Source organism: Megalopta genalis, chromosome 4 (genome assembly GCF_051020955.1).
Source record: "Megalopta genalis isolate 19385.01 chromosome 4, iyMegGena1_principal, whole genome shotgun sequence".
Classification (NCBI taxonomy): Eukaryota; Metazoa; Arthropoda; class Insecta; order Hymenoptera; family Halictidae; genus Megalopta; species Megalopta genalis.
This window is the reverse complement of record NC_135016.1, coordinates 4,087,680-4,106,285: the sequence shown is the minus strand read 5'-3', so window position 1 is coordinate 4,106,285 and position 18,606 is coordinate 4,087,680. Positions and strand designations below refer to the sequence as shown.

The following is an 18,606-nucleotide window of genomic DNA, read 5'->3' as shown; positions in this document are numbered from 1 at the left end:
GTCCAGACGCGAATGTGACGAGCATAATGGCTCTTTAAGACCAGCAACGAACAAGCTTCTTTGCACTTTGTTGTTCCGATAGCTTGAAAGTTGCTTCTAGGTTAAAGTAATTTCTGCTGCTCCTTGCCGCCGATTAATGAGCCAGCGTTCTTCGATAAATTGTTCGGCAACAATTTCATATCGTGGACCAATTTCTTCCGAGATCGTTGTTTACGAATCGTTCATTTCAAAGAACTCGCACCGTAATACCGATTGCAATCGTATCTCTGGTTCGAAAAGTAACTTCCCGATGAAACTTACTTATAAATTAATCAGCCTAAATTACTCGCGGCATTCGGTCTTGCTATTTACACCATCGACGTGCCAAGAAGGGAGCGCAGACAGTTCGGACGCGGACGAGTCTGCGTTCGTTCTGACCTAGCTTCCGAAACTTCGTCAAACTTCGCGGACTTCCGGGAGCTAGGAGCGGAAGTTTTATCGGCTCGAAGGAGGAAGAAAGCGTCCGAAAGGACACCCGAACAACGATCCGAGCGGAGGTAAGGGTGCCGGCGTCGAAACCGCGAAAAACGTACGGCATCCGGCGGTTAATTATTCGCTGGTCGGTGATTCCCGACAGGATCCTGGAGGCGTGTATCGTAAACAGGAAGCGGGGAAAGGACGCACCATCCTTGTACGGGATGTCGGAAGGAGGGGTCGATTTATCGGTCCTTTCGCATTCGTAAATCAAGGGGAACACATCCTTTCCGGCAACACACGAGACAGAAGGCGTCTCGTTTACGTATCCGTCGAGCCGAATGCAGCAATCTATGGGCTCCTCCGCGGTACCTTGAAGGATCTATAGATCCCGTGTTCGCTGCGGGAGGATGGCTGACCTTCCCCGACTCGTTAACGGCCGCAGAATTGGTCGCGCCGAGACCGCGCCGGAGCAGAAAAAGAGAGAAAAATAAAACTGTCGGGAGAGGACGTGCGGGCGACCGAGCTCGGGCGACACGAACTTGAATATTACGTACGCAATTACGGGTTGTATCACGCCAAAAATTTTTCGAGGGTCTGACTGGCGTTGCACGGAACCCGACCTTGCACGCAACGCAACGATATGCACTGTCAGACGCCATCTTTCAAGCTCCGCGCCTCCGCTCGCCTGACCCATTTCATGTCTGGTACGTTGCAAAATACGGTGAACGCATGGAAAATCAATTTCGCGCCGGTTATCGCGTGGCGAAAATTTTCGGCGCGATACCGCCAACGATTGAATTAAGATAGGCCCGGCGGCCGGGCCGGCGCGGTGCGGACTAAGGGGCGCAATAAACCGGGAATTGGCCAAATTTAAAATTTGTCACGTTTCATTACGTTTTATCGTCAACCCTTTCCATTTTATACAACCTGGCGCATTTTATACATATGACATTGAATTTCCGACGCGGCTACAACTTTTAACTGTTTCTTTTTCGAAGTATAACCATATTTGACGCGGTTAAAATTACTCTGGAACGCGACACGACAATTTTTAGTGGCGCGTTCGAGTCACGGCTCGACTGAGAAGGGTTAATATTTTCTTTTTTTTTACTAGACTGTGCACATCGTTTTATAACAATGACAAGATCTACTTATTTAAACTCGGTACGATTTCTATTGCGATAACTCGAATAAAGAAGTTCACTCAAAAATCTCTTAAAGAAACATCTCTATAATATCAGGAATTGTAAAAGAAAGACTTAGAAACCGATCGTTTTGCCTGCTTTGGTGTTTCTGGTGTCAACGTTGACAGCTTTTCGGTACACGCGAGACACTCTGTGGATTGCCGGTGAGAAACCGGCGTCGCCCGAAACATCGAGCGAATTAATGGCGATTGAAAAAGTCGGCGGATTTGCAAACGCTATCGCGAGCCTATTAATCCGTCAGAGAAATATAATAATTCCGTTTCCTTCCGTGCTTATCGGCCGGCGTGTTCTTCGTGGCTCGTTATCGAACCGGTTTCGCGATTCTCGTTTCGGAACGCGACCTTTTCCAGGTTGCGCGGCATCGGCCCAAGGTAATTACAGAGAGCCAGGGGTGTTCGCGAATTCACGGCGACAGCCAGATGGCGAGCAGAGAGAGGGGCCCCTGGAATTCTAGTTTCCGAGCGGACAGCTCCGCCGTGTATCCCCGACAGAATGCAAATGATCAATTAACCGGTTGTAAATCAATGCAGCGTGGCGTCGGGGGCCAGGCTTTATCCAGCTGACTCTACTCGGCCGGTCTAATGGCCGCGGAGTCCAACTTGGCCTCTTATTCCGGAGGCCGAGCCACGGAGCCTCCCGTTCAGCCCATCTTGCTCATTCTCATCCATCCCTCGTTAAGAATATTTATATCCAGGCCACGTTCGCCGGAGAACCTTCGGAGACTCGCGGGGCCCACCCGCGGGAACCGTGCAAAGTTATTAAGCACTCCGAGTTCGCTCCATTCCCCTTTGTCTTCCCCCCCAACCGATCCCCCTTCTTCCTTCGGACGATTATTCCCCGCGAAGACGAAGATCCAACGGAATTTTATTCGCGGTACGGCTTACATTTATTCGGCTTATCGGGCCACGATAAATCCGGTTAACTGCTTCTCGAGTGCTCTACTATTTGCTGCCCGGGGATCGTTCTTCGGGAAGATCCTGCCCGTTCTTCCGAGTGAAAGTTCCTACACTCTCTTTTCTCGAGTATCGTAGAACGTCTTATTAGCTGGGCATTATTTCAATTTGTTTGTTAGTGTATATTAATATTAGTCGAACGTATGTTAACCCTTAGGGGACCAAAACTATTTCCAGTTTACACACTGCCAAGTCCAGACTGTTTTTCAGACGAAGAGAAATGTTTTACTGAAAATTTGTGTATCAGATGTAGAGAAGAGATATTCGTTTTTTAAATAAAACTTCGTTGATATATTTTCATCGAAACAATCGTGCTTATTCTGCCAATGTTTTCTGCCAGATTTTACGGTTTTATTGATTTCGCGTGTATGGCGGCATTGGACCGTTAAGGGTTGATATTGGCCGAATATTTTAATCGAATAACAATTATTAATTATTATATTTATTTATTCGGATAATTCGTCATTTTTACATTCGTAGCAAATTATTCTATACATTTGTTCGGATAATTCTTCACTTCTTATTCGTAGAACATTAATCTACACATTTGTTCGAATAATTCTTCTCTTCTTATTCGTATCATTAATTATTCCATCTATTTATTCAAATAACTCTTCATTTTTTATTCGAATGAAGCGTTCGAATCGACTATTTTCCAAATTAACTCCTGCGCAGATAGATTATTCTTCGAGTAACAAATAACTTGAACTTTTATTCGAATAAAATCTTCGAATAAATCATCGACTAAATCATCATCGAATAAAATCCGACAAACTGCCAACCACATAAATTTTTATTCGATTGGATATTCATTCATTAATGTCAAGCAAACTTCTCATTCTCCACTCTTCATCTCGCACCCTTCGTTGGAACGAAATCCCAACTCTGTGCTCTACGCAGCTCCGACATCGAGGATCATTCGACAGACGGTCGAAGACAGGTGTAATTATCGAAACGGTTCTCCGGATCGTAAAGATTTCATCCGGCTGCGTCGAACGAGCCAGAGCACCGTTCGTCTCGCTCGTATTTACGTAGCTACCCACTAATAATAGTAACTCCGTTATTACACGATCCCCTATTGATTTTCTGCGCGAAGAACCGGCCGGTACGATTCTGTACGGAACGCATGACAATGTGCGCGGGGGGAGCCTGGAGGGAGCCGGTAAAAGGAACCACCGGGCCGGCAAAAAATCTAATTACCGGCGAACAGATTTCGCGTGGTTAAATCATGACGCGCGGCCGGTTCGAGCGACCGACATGCAACTCGCGCCCGACAATGCTAGAAAAGAGTCGGCTCGCTGGAGAGCACGAATCCCGGGGAGGGATAAAAACGAACAACGGTGGAGAACACGCGGGGCGAGAAGGAATTTGGTCGCGTAAGTACGAGAGATGGTTATCCGGGGCTTTGCGGGCCGGAGAGAAGCCAGCTTCTCTGGCTGACAAAAAAATTGAACTGCCGGGTACACTTGGGGGTATGAAAGGGCACAGAGCGAAGCAGAGAGAGAGGGAGAGGGAGCTGGGGAGAGATAGAGAGAAAGAGAGAGATAGAGGGACAGAGAGCGAGAGAGATAGGGAGAGAGAACGAGAGAGAAAGAGAGAAAAAGAGAGAGAGAGAAAGAGAGAGAGAGAAAGAGAGAGAGAGAGAGAGAGAGAGAGAGCCGGTGAAATAAGTGAGTACCCGCCGCGGGAGCCAGAAACTCGGCGGCACGCGATCTGACGTGGGTAAATGCAAATCGAACGCCAAACTGCTGCGGCTGATTCGTCTAACCATGGAAAGGTGGCAATAAAATTCCCCCGGCGTGGCGCTGATATAAAGTTCAGTCAGCCGGCGCTTCGCGTGTCGCCTTCCACCACTCGGAAACCGGTAACGATTCCACGGGACACGGATCCACGATCGCCAGCGGATCTCGCCGCGATTCACGAGGACACCGGCAATCGAACCCGCCGGCAATTATTTTCCACGGAAACGGCTTTCTTTCGTCGGCCGTATAATTTGTCTTCGTTTCGCGCCAGCCGCAAGAAGTCCGGCGAAGTTTATCGGATTTTCCTACAGGTATTTTCGTCCTCCGAAAACCGTAGCAAGATATAACGGGTTCGCTTTACGACCGGGTTACTCCACTTCCAGGCAAGGTTCCGCCGTTTCTTTAATTAATCCGGCGAATAACGAGCCGCGTTCTGCATTATTTTCGAGGGCGGTTTCTCAACCTCGGAACCGCGCCGCGCCGGCCCGCCAAGATAAAATACAGGCGTGCTTCGAGGCTTCGCAAGTTTTTGGATTCGAGGATCGTCTGGGTGTTTCTCTTGGTCGAATACCGTGCGCCGCATTAACGAGTTCTGTGCCGCGTTTGTTCGTAAGTTTAGGAGACTGTTATACGATTAGTTTTTAGGATTTATTGGAATTCGCGGAAGAAAGAATTGATAATCGTTAGACCGCGGATTCGAAGCATTTATGGCAAAAGTGGGTATTCGTAATTTTATAGAGAAGCATTGTTAAAGAGTAAGATGATGGAACAGCATCGATGCATTGCTTGCAGTCTGTTATAATTATTAACCCTTTGCACTCGTAGCCATTTTAACTGTAAATCATAATTTCATATGATAAAGTACATTTTATGCATATGAAATTGTGCCTTGCGGTGATCCGTAGTTACAGTTACACTTTTAGCAATTTTTTAAATTCTAAACTTAGTTAATACAAAAATTATCTTGCAACGTGATATAACTATTTTAGTGTTGTCTTAGAGTAGCCGCTCGAATGCAAAGGGTTAAAGAAAACGGGAAGTTCCTAAGTGACTCTTTATTCGTGCAACAAATGCGAACAATTTCTATTTTGCATAAAAATCCGCTGTCTAGTAATCACTGACTGAAGATATTTATGCAGATGAATGTATAAACTAACGAAATAGCATTTTTATTTCCCTTCGACAATGGATAATATTTTATCATTGAAGAAATTTCTCCAATTATCGTTTTCGTGAAACGACGTGCACAAATGAGAACTTGCATAAAGATCTGCAGTTTAAGTATCCGCTTTAATCAACTTTAATTGCTCAATCTCAGTCGTTTAAACTGTCGAAAAATTATGGAATTTTTTAATGACGTATCAGCACAGCTATACCAAAGGGAAGATGATGCGACTGTCCTTGGTTCGAAAGAAATAGTAAAACGTAGCGGGTCGAATTAAGGCACTATTGTCGAGCCGAATAGTTGGGACACTCGTCGACTGAATGCACGCCGCAAATGATATTCCCGGATGCACGCTCCTTCGAAAAGGTTCGCGGATAATAAACGTGGCGAGCACGGTAGAACGAATAAACGGCGGACGCGATCCGTGGGACAGGGATGATTCGGTTCTCGAACGGACCGCACGTCGCGATTCATATTTCTCGCAGCACTCACCGAACCCTCGACACCCGGAATTCCGACGCGAAGGAATCTCTCGGGGCCGCGAAATGTATGCGAATATTTCGCGCGAGCCTGGCCGGGGCGAGGCGGGATAGTCGGCGGGAGATCGGAGATGTATCAGCGCGATTTGCAAAAGTAAGCGAAATCCGGGGAAAAGGCAGATGTCAGCGGGCCTCGGTGAAGAGTGTCTATATGTTCCCTCGAATCCGTGTATCCTACTTCTCCCGAGGTTTGCCTTATCCTCGTCATCTGAAGGGGTTTCCGGTTGCGGTCTCGAGCCTCGCCGCCTCCACTGACGTGACTCGAATGAAATGACGCGTGCTGACGAGCCGGCGCCGTCAGCAGATACCGTCGCACCCCCGCGAAAAATTACTTCGTCGATTAATCGAATCGACCAATCGGAAATCAGACACCGAGACCTCCGAGACGAGTGTTATTCGATCGAAACAAGGTGAACTCGTTATGTTTTACCACTCGGGTTTTCAACATTCCTGTAGGAAAATGTTGCCGTGTCGAAAGTGACTCGAGAGCTTCGGCAGATTAACATTTGCTGCATCGGTCATCAATCATTTTAATGATCGTGGACGAATGTTCCCTTTAAAACGGAACAGCTGTCTCAACGTTTAATCGAACGAGTCGAGCGTTTCGGAGACGATAAAAAGTGCGACCACGTATTTAAATATTTGCTATATAAAAACGGAGGGAACGGAGGGATCGCGAAGGGTAAATAAAAGGTCGAAGTACTCGACGCGGCGGCGAGTTCCGAACCAAATTCGGACGGAACAGCGACTGCTAGTAATTAACGTAAAATTCCGTGGCTGGCAGAGGACGAAGGTGTAGCGCTGACAGGGTTGTTTCTGCCGGCAGGAAATCGCGGCCATCCTAATCAGTTTCCAAAGGCACGCGGAATGGCAGAGTCGGGAGGTGAAGGTGCGACCTCGAAGCGGGTCGATGTTACTGTACTCGAGAAAGAAGGTCCGTTACCGGAGGGACGGTTACTGCTGGAAGAAGAGAAAGGACGGGAAGACGACGCGGGAGGATCACATGAAACTGAAGGTAGCCTAGAGCGTTTTACGGTTGCCGAGCTGTAAAGCCCTCCGGGGCGGTGTCCACAGGTGTCTAGAGCACTAAGGGTGGTTCTTTTTTTGCGATCGGATCGCAGGTCCAGGGGGTCGAGTGCATCTACGGCTGTTACGTGCACTCGGCGATCCTTCCGACGTTTCATCGGCGATGCTACTGGCTACTGCAGAACCCGGACGTCGTTCTCGTTCACTACTTAAACGTTCCTTATCCGGACGGCGATGCGAAGCTAGCTGCGCTGCCTCCCTGTCTCGCGCTCCCGCCAGACAAGAAGGAATGGACAAGAGACGAGCTGGCTTCTCAACTTAGACCCATGTTCCTCGGTGGGGATGACGATCCGAACAATCCTCATCTCACCCAACACTCGAATCATCCCGTCGACATGATCGTTTCGCAGCTGCTGGACAGGCAGCGGGCGAACTCCACTTCCTCCACCACCGGCACACAGCTTGCACCTAGGAGACTAACACCGGACAATCAGGTCAGCGCAGCCTCTACGTCGCCTCTCGTGGAACAGTTTCGTTCCGAGAGCTGCATGTCCGAGCAATGTCCCCGAATATTGTTCCCAGGTAACTTCGACTACCGGAGGTCAGCAATCATCGACGACAGCGTCGCCGGCTCCGCGCGTCTACTCGAGACATTACCATACGACGCAAAGCCAGCAGCCGGCTCCCCTAGTGTTAAGTTTGCAACAAATCCAAGGCGGCGGCGGTCTTCTGATTCTGAACAGCCAACCGTACCACCACCAGCAGCAGCAGCAACAGCAGCAGCAGCAACAACAGCAGCAGCAACAGCAACAGCAGCAACAACAACAGCAGCAGCAGCAGCAACAGCAGCAGCAGCAACAGCAGCAACAACAGCAGCAGCAACAGAGCCAACAAGTGGAGATGCAACAGGTCACGGAACAGCAGATAGTGCAGCAGACCAGCGTCGACAGGGAGCAACAGATCAAGCAGGAGATCGACGCGCAGGAGAGCATGGATCGCACCGCGGTGCAGGCGTTGCCGATCGGCGGCGCTGGCACCGAGGTCACCGACTTCGCCGAGACCTTGGATCTGAGTCAGGAAGATATCCAACGGACGTTGTCGGCGAACATGGTGCCGCCGTCACCGTCCCCTTCCCCGGCGGACAACAGCATGATCAATCCGATGGACTTCATCGACTCGTCGGACGACGTGCTGGTCAATCTGGACGCCTTCGACGTGTTCGGCGACCTGCCGGAGCTCCACGACTTCGAGGCCGAGCAGACCAAGGCTGAGGAGAGGGGTGGCTCCGACAACGATGTGGGATGTCATCCGGGTACAACCGTCCATATTGCAGAGTATAGCCCGGAGTGGAGCTACACCGAGGGTGGTGTCAAGGTACGATACATCGTCGACGTGTTTAGTCAAGGTTAGGAGGCACGGCTGCGCGGCCACCGGCTTTCGAGGAGCCAAAGCATTGTCTCCGCTCGGGCCTGCTGTAGAGCTAATGGAGAAATTCTGATGCACGCTGAAACAGCGAGCAAAGCAGGAGGTTGTTAGGATAGTTTAAAGGAGGCTCCACCCTGTGAGACACTGCTCTGGCACTGTTGAAGTCGAGAGCACTGAAGCCACGTCACTTCAGAGTACTCTGGACAGTGGGACAGATGTCTTTGCTCTTCTCATGGCAAACAGTGTCTTGCTCGTCTCTCGTGGACCGTCATCGGAAGAGAATAATAACACGGGTGTCTAGAAACAAGGAAAGAATAGAAGGAGCTGGGATGAAGAAGGTCGCCGTCTTGTTCCAGGTGTTGGTGGCAGGTCCCTGGACCGGCGGCAGCAACTCTCAATCGTACTCGGTGTTGTTCGACACGGAGCCGGTCGAGGCCTGTCTGGTTCAGCCGGGTGTGCTGCGCTGCCGTTGTCCTGCTCATGCTCCGGGGATAGCGTCCCTTCAGGTAGCCTGCGACGGCTACGTTGTCTCCGACAGCGTCGCCTTCGAGTACCGAAGGGCGCCCACGACAGAACCAAGTCCGGAGAGAGCTTTGCTGGATCGTCTGGCAGACGTCGAGTCTCGTTTGCAAGGACCTGGTCCACCATCCCCTGCAGCTCATCTGGAAGAGCGACTTGTCGCGTATTGTCAGGTCGGTGTCTCTTCAACGATCCTGCTTCGAGCTACCATTGTCCTCTTACTTACGGATACGATACGCGTTCCAGGATGCTGTTGTCCGTCCGTGGCGAGCCGGAGCGGAACCGTTACAATCCGGCGGCCCTACACTGTTGCATTTGGCCGCCGGGTTGGGCTACTCCAGGTTAGCCTGCGCGCTCCTTCACTGGAGAGCGGAAAATCCTAGTAGCGTATTAGATGCTGAAGTTGATGCCCTGAGGCAGGACAGCGCCGGTCTCACGCCGCTTGCTTGGGCCTGTGCGGCGGGACACGCGGATACTGCCAGGATACTTTATAGGTTCGTACTCATCCGTTAACTTCATCCGTGTTCTTCAGGTTGGTTGTAGCATCGGGGTAACTTTAAGTTCCGAGTGTCCCAAAAAAATGTCTCGCAATCCGAAAGTGGCGGGTTCCTCGGGTCATTTGAAGCAACTTCTTCCTTTACAAAAATGTTCTCCGAGGCACCGTTAACGAGTTATTAACGAAAAACAGTGACCAGTGAGAGGCGAGCTCAGCTGGCGCGAGGCGACCGGGCCAATGAGCGGAACAGGGCTTCGCGCGCTGGTCGGCTGGGCCGCCTCGCGTCAACCGTACTCGATTCTTATTGGTCACTGGTTTTCGTTAATAACTCGTTGACGGTGCTTCGGAGACAAATTTTGTAAAGGAAAAAGTTGTTTCAAATAATTTGAGGAACCCACCAAATAACTTTCGGATTGCGAGACATTTTTGGGACACCCTGCATAATCCCAGTTATTAGAGGGTAGCAAAGGTCTCCTTACAAGATTTCCTCGATCTCCAAAAGTCTCCCGAACTCTCGTAGCTCAGTATTCCAGTAATTTGAAAGCGACCTAGATCCTTGTCCTCGCTGCACGTTTGCTCGGACTACGATGAAGGTTTGCCTGTGTGCGCAGATGGAACGCGATGGCGCTTCGTGTGCGGGATTGCCAGAACAGAACAGCGACGGAGCTGGCGGCCGAGAACGGTCACACGGCGATCACGGAAGAATTGAATCGACTCGAAGCGAGGAGGCAAGACGAGAGGCTATTCTTGCGGCCCGCCAGCCCTAGTCCTAGGAGGCCATCTCAAGACAGCGGTCTCGATCTGACGTTGTGTTAGTCTCGTTTAATATTATACTGCCCTCTTCCGTAAATCTGACACGCACATACAAATTCACGTCCACACACAGAGTTTAACTCACTCAGTCTCTTCCCCCACACCCCTCGATTGTTCTCCAAAATGTGCTAAACTGAAACCACAGACCCCTTAGTACCCTGCAAATAGCGCGTTATATCGGATCCTCCACGTTCTCCCCCCCCCCCCCCCTATGAGCAGAATAAGCCCCTTGATAAGCTTGGCCCGCCCCTGTAAGAGAAAATTTCGAGTACAAGGTCGTAAAGAGATGATGCGAGCGTGAACCGATCCTAATTCAGGAGACGTAGCATTAAGGGGTTTATCGAAAAACACAGGTGGCCCCCCGCTGCTGGACAACATGGAATTGTTGCAAGAGGATGACTCGTCGTTAGCCCTCAGCGAGCAGGGAATGGAGAGCGCTCCGACCCCTCAGGAGACTGTAGGTCCGTACCTTCCTCGTTTCCCCTTCTATTTGTCTGTCTGTCTGCCTGTCTATCTGTAACTATTCGTGTAATCTATGTGTGTTCTCTAATTAATACACTTTATAGATCCATCGGCCTAGATAAACAGTACTGCGCCTCCGGGCTGTGATCCGTAGTCTTTCCTAGCTAAAACTGCGTCTCCCTCTTCAACTCTGTTTTTTTCTCATCTGTCTCTCTCTCTCTCTTTCTCTCTCTCTGGCTCTCTGTCTGTCTCTCTTCCTTTCTCCTCTCTCTCTCTCTCTCTTCTATCTCTATCTCTCTATCTGTTTTCTGTTTCGTTACATTCTTTAGTTGATGCACACACACTTAGACACCAGCATACACGTACACACGGACACGCAAACGAAACACAGTGAACACACGGACAGACGCCTACACACGAACGAGAACGTTCTTTTGTTCTGTTTCACTGTCTCTCTGTCTGTGCGTACGAGACGACCGGGACGGTCCAGGCTCTCGCTGTCCTCTAACTCCTCTGAAACTCTTGCAGCTTAAAAGCAGTATTGGTGTTGCTTGGCCTTCGTAACCGCTGGTGTTGGATGATTGCTGTGTAACGTCTAAAAAACCAAAAAAAAAACAACAACAACAACATAAAAAAACAAAACACTTTCCTAGCCGTCTCTATCTGTCGGCGATCCGTGTCTCTGCCGAACAAATACCAGAGTCCCTCGAAAGACAGACGCCGCCGTCTCCGACGACAGTCTCGATAGCGGGCGATCCGCGAACGCATCGTGGATCCGGCGCAATTTGGCGGGAAACGCGAGCACGCTCGATATCGTCGTGTTTGCCGGTTCGGTTCAGCCGAACCCAACAACGAGCTGAGCAACGAGTCGAATCAGCCACGTCTGCGCTCGTCGATTATCGATTAACCGAACTAACGATCCGCTAGAAAAGTTTCGCAAAAGCCGACTCTCTCCTCGGCGTTACCACGTTCCGATTAACGTCCGATTAACGTCCGATTTCGTCGTACAAACAAACAAAAAAATAAGAGTATATATATATATATATCTACATATATACATTTATTATATATATATACGTGTTCAATGAACAGAGACTATTAAGAACAAAAAAATACCAGACATACCTCGGTGTTGTGATCGATGTGATTTCGCCGGTCCCGTCACACCTTTTTCGAGTTTTGGCTAGGGTGGTGATTCCTTTTTATAGGGGAGGAAGACGCGAGGGTGCTGACATTGGCCGAGCAAATTATAGCTGCGCTGCCGGAGAGGATCAAGAGAGCGGAAGGTGATTCTCCGTCTTCTTCCTCGCCGCCTCCCCCGGCACCGCCCTTGTCGCCACTCGAGGACGCTCTGATGGAACAAATGGTGAGCTCTTCATTTCGTTCCCAACATACATTACCCTCTCACGATGCAGCCTCGACCAGCGATCTTCGGATCTCACCGGTCGAGGCTCCGTCGTGCTGAAAAATCAACGTCCGCCCTTAGACCTTGAGGAAACTTTGCTGGTTGGTGCAACGGTCGAACGCTTAGTCTCTTCTGTCCGTGATTTTCGAGAAAGATAGCCGATACTTTGAAGAGCTTAGAGTACACATTGCCTCGGATCAGCATCGTCGTCATCGGAGAAGTGAGAATTTTTAGCAATTGTTGTCCACGTTGACACTTCTTCGTGACTCTGCGAAGCGTGTCAATTCGAAGTTGGGAAACACAGTTGCACGAAAGTGTAGCAGTTTCACTCCCTCCAGTCAAGTTTCCAATAAAAGTACACTCGTCCCTTATTCATGGCTCTTGTACAATCCTGTCAATCACCGTAAAGATTCAAGCCAAGAGTAATTGTTCGCGTCTCTTAATCGACGCAATGCTCCAGCGTCCAAGTCACCGAAGTTGCATGAAAATTTCAGTCGAGAATAATTTGTTTACATTCCTTAATCGATGCAACGCTCCAATGTCCGAGTCTCCGAAATTGCATAAAAATTTAAGACAAGACTAACTGTGTACATTCCTTAATCGATGCAACGCCCCAATGTCCAAGTCACCGAAGTCTTAAAAAACCTTGAAACAAGAGCAACTTATCTATATCTTCTGCTCGACGCCTCGCCGTCCAAGTTACGCGAGTTGCGAGACATTCTGTCCCCTCTTGGAAAATCCGAAGCAGTCTCAGCCCTCCATGCAACTTTCCAAAGCACAGTTATCCCAAAAATTCTTGGCTCTCGTACAACCCCGTCAAACTCTTCTGGACACCCAGAGGCACCCAGCCCATTGGGCACCCAGAGTCCCCCGCGAGCCACCTTCCAGAAGACGAATTTCTATGAAAACCGAATGTGCATTACAGCTGAAACTTGCGCGTGTGTCTCCACTGTTGCAGCCGCTGGACTCCGGGGAGTTGTTCGACTCGTACCGCGACTGCAGCGGAGGTGCAGCATCGGTGTCGGACGCTGACGCGGATGCGAGTCCCTCGAGTCCATCGAGCAGCTGCTTGACACCGGACTCGCCGTCCCCGCCGCCTACCACCGCCGACTTTTGCGAGTTCCTGCAGCTGCAATTGCAGTTGGACAGCGGGAACGGCCGGAACGGTCAATACTACGGAGCCGGGGGTGACCGGAAGTTCGGTAACGTGATCGGCTCCGGGATTTGCGGGTCGGTGACCGGCGGCGGTAACGGGACCGGGGACGGTAGCGAGGCTGACCTTAGCAGGCTGACATTGTCCGACTGCGAGCAAAGGGAGCTCTACCACGCGGCCCGCATGATCCAGAAAGCCTACAGAAATTACAAGGGACGACAGAGGCAGGAGGAGGCCGAGAGACACGCCGCCGTTCTCATCCAGCAATATTATCGTCGACATAAACAGTACGCTTATCATAGGTAATCCGTTTCTAGCTTTACGCGGCCGTTCTGTCTTTGCTACCCAATGATCCTGCGACTCACACGGCGAGATACCGAATCCACTAGGGACAATGTCGCAAGTAGGTTCGAATCTGGCTAGACTGTTTCAAACAAACACTCGACCGTTGAAACGGAATGGCTTCGAGTTCGGAGTGCTTTCAGCAAACGGTGCTTTGATCGGTCGAACCTTTCACGAGCGTCTACTTCAGACAGCCCCTTGCAATTCCATCTCGAGTATCTCAATCCGCAGTCATGCAAACAGATAATTTATCCGTTTGTCAGTTTTCAGACAGACCCGGGCAAATTTTCTTCGAAATGAGAAATAATTTGTTTCCAAAGTAATATCGTTTCATTTCAAATATTAGCAATTTCAAATAATTATTTTCTTCGTTATTGTATTAAATAATTGTTATTTGTCTGCTGACTTGAATTATGTCAAGGGAGATAATTCTTAAAACAATAGACAACAAAAAGATTATTAAAATAATATGTTATTTGAGATATTGTCTGAAATAATTATGAAATAAAATAACGTCATTTGAAATAATGTTTCAAATAATTGCAAAGTAAAATAACATATTATTTAAGATGATATTTCAAATAATTATGAAGTAAAATGACATCATTTGAAATAATATTTCAAACAATTGCGAAGTAAAATAACACATTACTTGAAATGCTATTTCAAATAATTATGAAATAAAATAAACACGTTATTTGAAACAACATCTCGAATAATGTCACATAAAATGCGCCCAGGTTTGTTTCTAGAATATCACAGCGAAGCCTGGAATTTCAATTTCCTCGATTGTAGTCCCACTTGGGCAAGGTTCGATCGCTTTTAACACGAAACCGCTCAGAAATCCGCTTCCTCGAGCTTGCGTTCGTTCCATGATTCGAAAACAACTTGTACTCGATCGCGGAGCCGACGGTAAAAGTTCGCTAATCGGCTAATTTCGGGGCACTGCGTGGGCGGTATCGCGGGGCTCGCTTTCGTTATTCCGCGCTCGTTTTAATAAGCGGCAATTAATAAGAGGAGGAGGACAGGGCCAATTTAACGATTCAGTGGAATCGGACGGATTTCCCTTGCGAAGTTCATTCCGGCGGCCCCCGGCAGGGACGGGGGACGAACTTTTAATTGGCATCGTAAATAATTCGAAAACTTTCGGAAGTTCCTCGGCCGGCCGGGCGTCCCGGGCCGACGTCCCGAATACAAAATTAACCTGGCATTAAATTAATACGACTTTTGTTTGAGATGAAAGCTTAACCTGCTCCCAATCCAACCGCTTCTTTCGCTCTCGTGCCCCCCTGCGATACGTGTACAGGGTGAATCGGCCGGCACGCACTCCCGGGCAACTCTCGAAATTACGTGCTGTTTCGAGGATTGTCGTGGAACAAGCTTTGGCTTCGAGAGCGGCATAATTAATGTGCGCGCACCTCCTTTAGGGCGTTCGAGGTCGACTTCGATCTTTTCGACTGTCAGCGTTTTAGTACTTGCTTTAGACTGCGGCCTTCGTGCTAACCCGTTGCACTGCGATTCGTTTGCAACTGCGTTGATTAACACACTTTTTCGTAATTAATCATTTTCGTTTACTTTCATTCCTGGATTTTGATAACTAAAGAATCAAATTTTGTTTCGATTTAGTAGACTGTTAGTAGACTGTAGTAGACTCATTGTTACAGTGCAAGGGGTTAATCAAGTAATATTAGCTGCAGGGAGCTGTGCATTTAATCGGAGAATAGATTTTAAATATATCATTAGAAACAGATGGACAATAGTTGTAGTTATGAAAGATTAATCGATTCGTTCATTTCTATTTTAAGTAAGTTCGTGATATTGTAACGGAGACAGAAGACGTACTATTGTTTAACCCTTTGCACTCGAATGGCGACTCTGAGGCACTGCGAAGAATTATCATACCATTGCTAATAAGTCTGGCACAAGTGAATGCGCTCATTTAACACTAGAACTACGTATGTTGTTTTACAACAACGATAGGGTTTATTTAAATTTCGTTCGATTTCTACGACCATATATGCTTGAATGAAGTTTATCTAAAAACCTCTTATAGAGACGTTTTTATAACGTCAGGAATTGCAAATGAAACAATCAGAATCCAGTCATTTTGTCTAGATAGATAGTGTTAATCGTTATCGCTTACAAAAGCTGTTCTGTCTGATGAAATATCTAAATTGTACGAACCTTCTGGTTTTTAGCACGAAGATTACAGAATGAAGAATTCCTCGAGTGCATAGGGTTACTAAAGTGTTGACACAGCCTTCGAAATTCAAGCTCAATTTCAATTCACAGCTCTCCAAAGCTGTAATAATGTCTCTCTCTAATTGACGCTCAGATTGTCCACAAATATGGACAATTTGGGAAGAGGAGATACGATTATTCGAGCCATATCATTTACAAAAAATTCATCTACACTGGCACCCCAATCTATCAGGAAATCCATCCTACTAGTCTCAGTAACTGGTCCAAAATTTTGCTATCGACCTAGGTGGACCAGTTACTGAGACTAGTAGGATGAATTTCCAGACAGATCCAAAAATCTCGAAAATCAATTCCACTAGTCTCAGTAACTGGTCCACCTCGGTCCATAGCAAAATTTTGGACTAGTTACTGAGACTAGTAGAATTCATTTTCGAGATTTTTGGATCTGTCTAGAAATCCATCCTACTAGTCTCAGTAACTGGTCCCCCTAGGTCGATAGCAAAATTTTGGACCAGTTACTGAGACTAGTGGAATTCATTTTCCGGATTCTTGTGATCTGTCCGGAAATGAATTCCACTAGTCTCGGTAACTGGTCCACCTAGGTCCATAGCAAAATTTTGTACCAGTTATGTCAAGGTTATGTTAAGGGTCGAATAATCGTATCTCCTCTTCCTAAATTGTCTATTTTTGTGCAGAATCTAAGCGACATTACTGTATTTGGTCCACTTATTTTGAAAATGTTGTAAGTCCACTCGTAGCCCGTAAATATACATTATTCTAGATAAATTCGCCTAAAAGAGATTTATACAATCAAGTTACATATTGACAAACTAGTGGAAACATTTACAGACTTGCTAACCTTTGATTTTCTCGAAACAACAGAAAACGTGGACTTGCACCGCGTTCAAAACAGACGGTCCATTCGTCCCGACGATTCGTGGACGACGGGTGATTAGGCACGGTTGATTAGGGGTATAATTGGGAGGTGTGCGCGAGACACGGCTGCGCCGGGTACGCTTAGACAGCATGTTCGCATCCTCGCGCCGGCCACGGTTGTTTTATTTCACGGTGTGTTTTCCCACTTGTGGTGTTCCGTAGACAAGCCACGAAGGCTGCTCTGGTGATACAAAGCAACTACCGTAATTATCGGTCCCGGCCTGGCTCGGCGAGCTCCCGCCAGCAAGCGGTCCACCAGCAGGCGGCCCATCAGGCGGCGAGGAAGATCCAGCAGTTCATGCGACAGTCGAAAATCAAGTTAGTATCCGGCCGGGTGCACCTAATTGCATTTCCTGTTGCAACGGTGTGCACGCATTATTAGTTATGTAGTACTTCTTGTTAGCACACGAAAGGCTTATCGTAACGAAAGACATCTAAAAGTTCTAAAGTCTCCCTCTTCTGTGTGTACTAATGCAGCTTGTCGTGGGACGATTCACGACCGGTAAGTAACGTACAAAAACAAGTAGGGCGATTGTCGCGCGGCAAACACTGCTCGTTTTATCGCTCCCGTACATAATTAAATTAAACTAAACTAAAAAAAAGGAAAGAAAAAAAAAGAAAAAAAATAGAACAAAAGAGAAAAGAAACAGAAACAACAAAAAAAAAAGACTAGTGATTTCAATCCTAACGGAGGATACTTGGCAGAGCTTTTCACCAGGACGATCAGCGCACCCTGTTCTCACGACACCAAAAAAGATAAAGAAAGAAAGAAAGAAACAGTAATGCAAAAAAAAAGAATAGAACAATTGAATCTTTTGTTGCCGGGCCGCGAGATCTCGAATTACACCGCGAACAAAGACTAAAAGAGTATCATGTCTCCGATTAGCTACTCTGTGTTTTATTACGGAATGTAATCGGTGCTTTGTTGTTTCCCTGTTCTCGATGTTACTTGACCGTGTTCTACCGAGTACCAAGTCCATGCAACTGTGTTTCATATACGGAGCTTGTCATAGAAGACGTATGAGATTATCAGCTCCCCTCGATTCTCACTTTGCTCGACGGTTTTTACAGGCTCGCTGGGCCAGGTGTTCCGTATGCGTGTTACGACCACGACAATGAACGCGAACTCGCCTCTGTGTGCTACCTTGTGCTCTGGTGATATTTATGTATATATTAGCTTCGCTGGTTATAAAGTGTACGCACGCTAGATTAATGGTGCTCCAGCCGGCATACGCGGGCCACATTGTTTCATAAGTTGCCTTCTTCTCGAGTTTAACGATCTCTCAACCCTCGAAATACTTGTCTTCCGAACCGGTCGTCGATACGCTCGATTACGAGACTGTAGATTTCATTTGGACTTCCGATCTATTAGAAGACTGTTCGATGCAGACAGTGTTCGTCGTGCACACGGATATACGTGGAATAATTGTTAACCCTTTGCACTCGAGCGACGACTCTGAGGCGTCACTAAAAAGTATTCCAAGTATTCCAAGTATTCCAAGTATTCTATTTACCAATATGCTCAGTTTCATATGAATAAATAAATAGTAAAACTGAATCATATAAAATGGAAATAGCGTAGATCAGAAAACATGTTTTGGATTTCGTTTTAAAATAGCTTCGACTGTAAAGGGTTAATAGACTAGCCTCATAGTCTCGTCGCAGTATATCGCAGTGTTATTAAGTCGAGTTGTAAATAACTTCCGATGCAGCTAGATAGAATCTATCGTTCGCATCTAAACCCACTGCGAGGGTTTAAAATAAATA

The 18,606-nt window shown here is 47.6% G+C and overlaps 1 protein-coding gene across 11 annotated transcripts in view; it reads left to right on the top strand.

Annotated features, from left to right (window-relative positions):
• The window catches only part of Camta (Calmodulin-binding transcription activator), a 78,739-nt gene that overhangs the window by 50,450 nt on the left and 9,683 nt on the right, over nt 1-18,606 (top strand). For 4 of the 11 annotated variants that reach the window (XM_076521103.1, XM_076521111.1, XM_076521110.1 and 1 more), the window contains 10 exons: nt 6,887-7,075; nt 7,182-7,580; nt 7,669-8,460; nt 8,868-9,203; nt 9,277-9,524; nt 10,138-10,337; nt 10,693-10,800; nt 12,010-12,167; nt 13,132-13,661; nt 17,002-17,157. In XM_076521103.1, the coding sequence (XP_076377218.1) occupies nt 6,887-7,075; nt 7,182-7,580; nt 7,669-8,460; nt 8,868-9,203; nt 9,277-9,524; nt 10,138-10,337; nt 10,693-10,800; nt 12,010-12,167; nt 13,132-13,661; nt 17,002-17,157 (3,116 nt within the window). Of the gene's footprint in view, nt 1-6,868; nt 7,076-7,181; nt 7,581-7,668; nt 8,461-8,867; nt 9,204-9,276; nt 9,525-10,137; nt 10,338-10,692; nt 10,801-12,009; nt 12,168-13,131; nt 13,662-17,001; nt 17,158-17,316; nt 17,342-18,606 lie in introns of all 11 variants that reach the window. The other 7 variants (XM_076521100.1, XM_076521108.1, XM_076521104.1 and 4 more) reach the window with 6 other exon arrangements.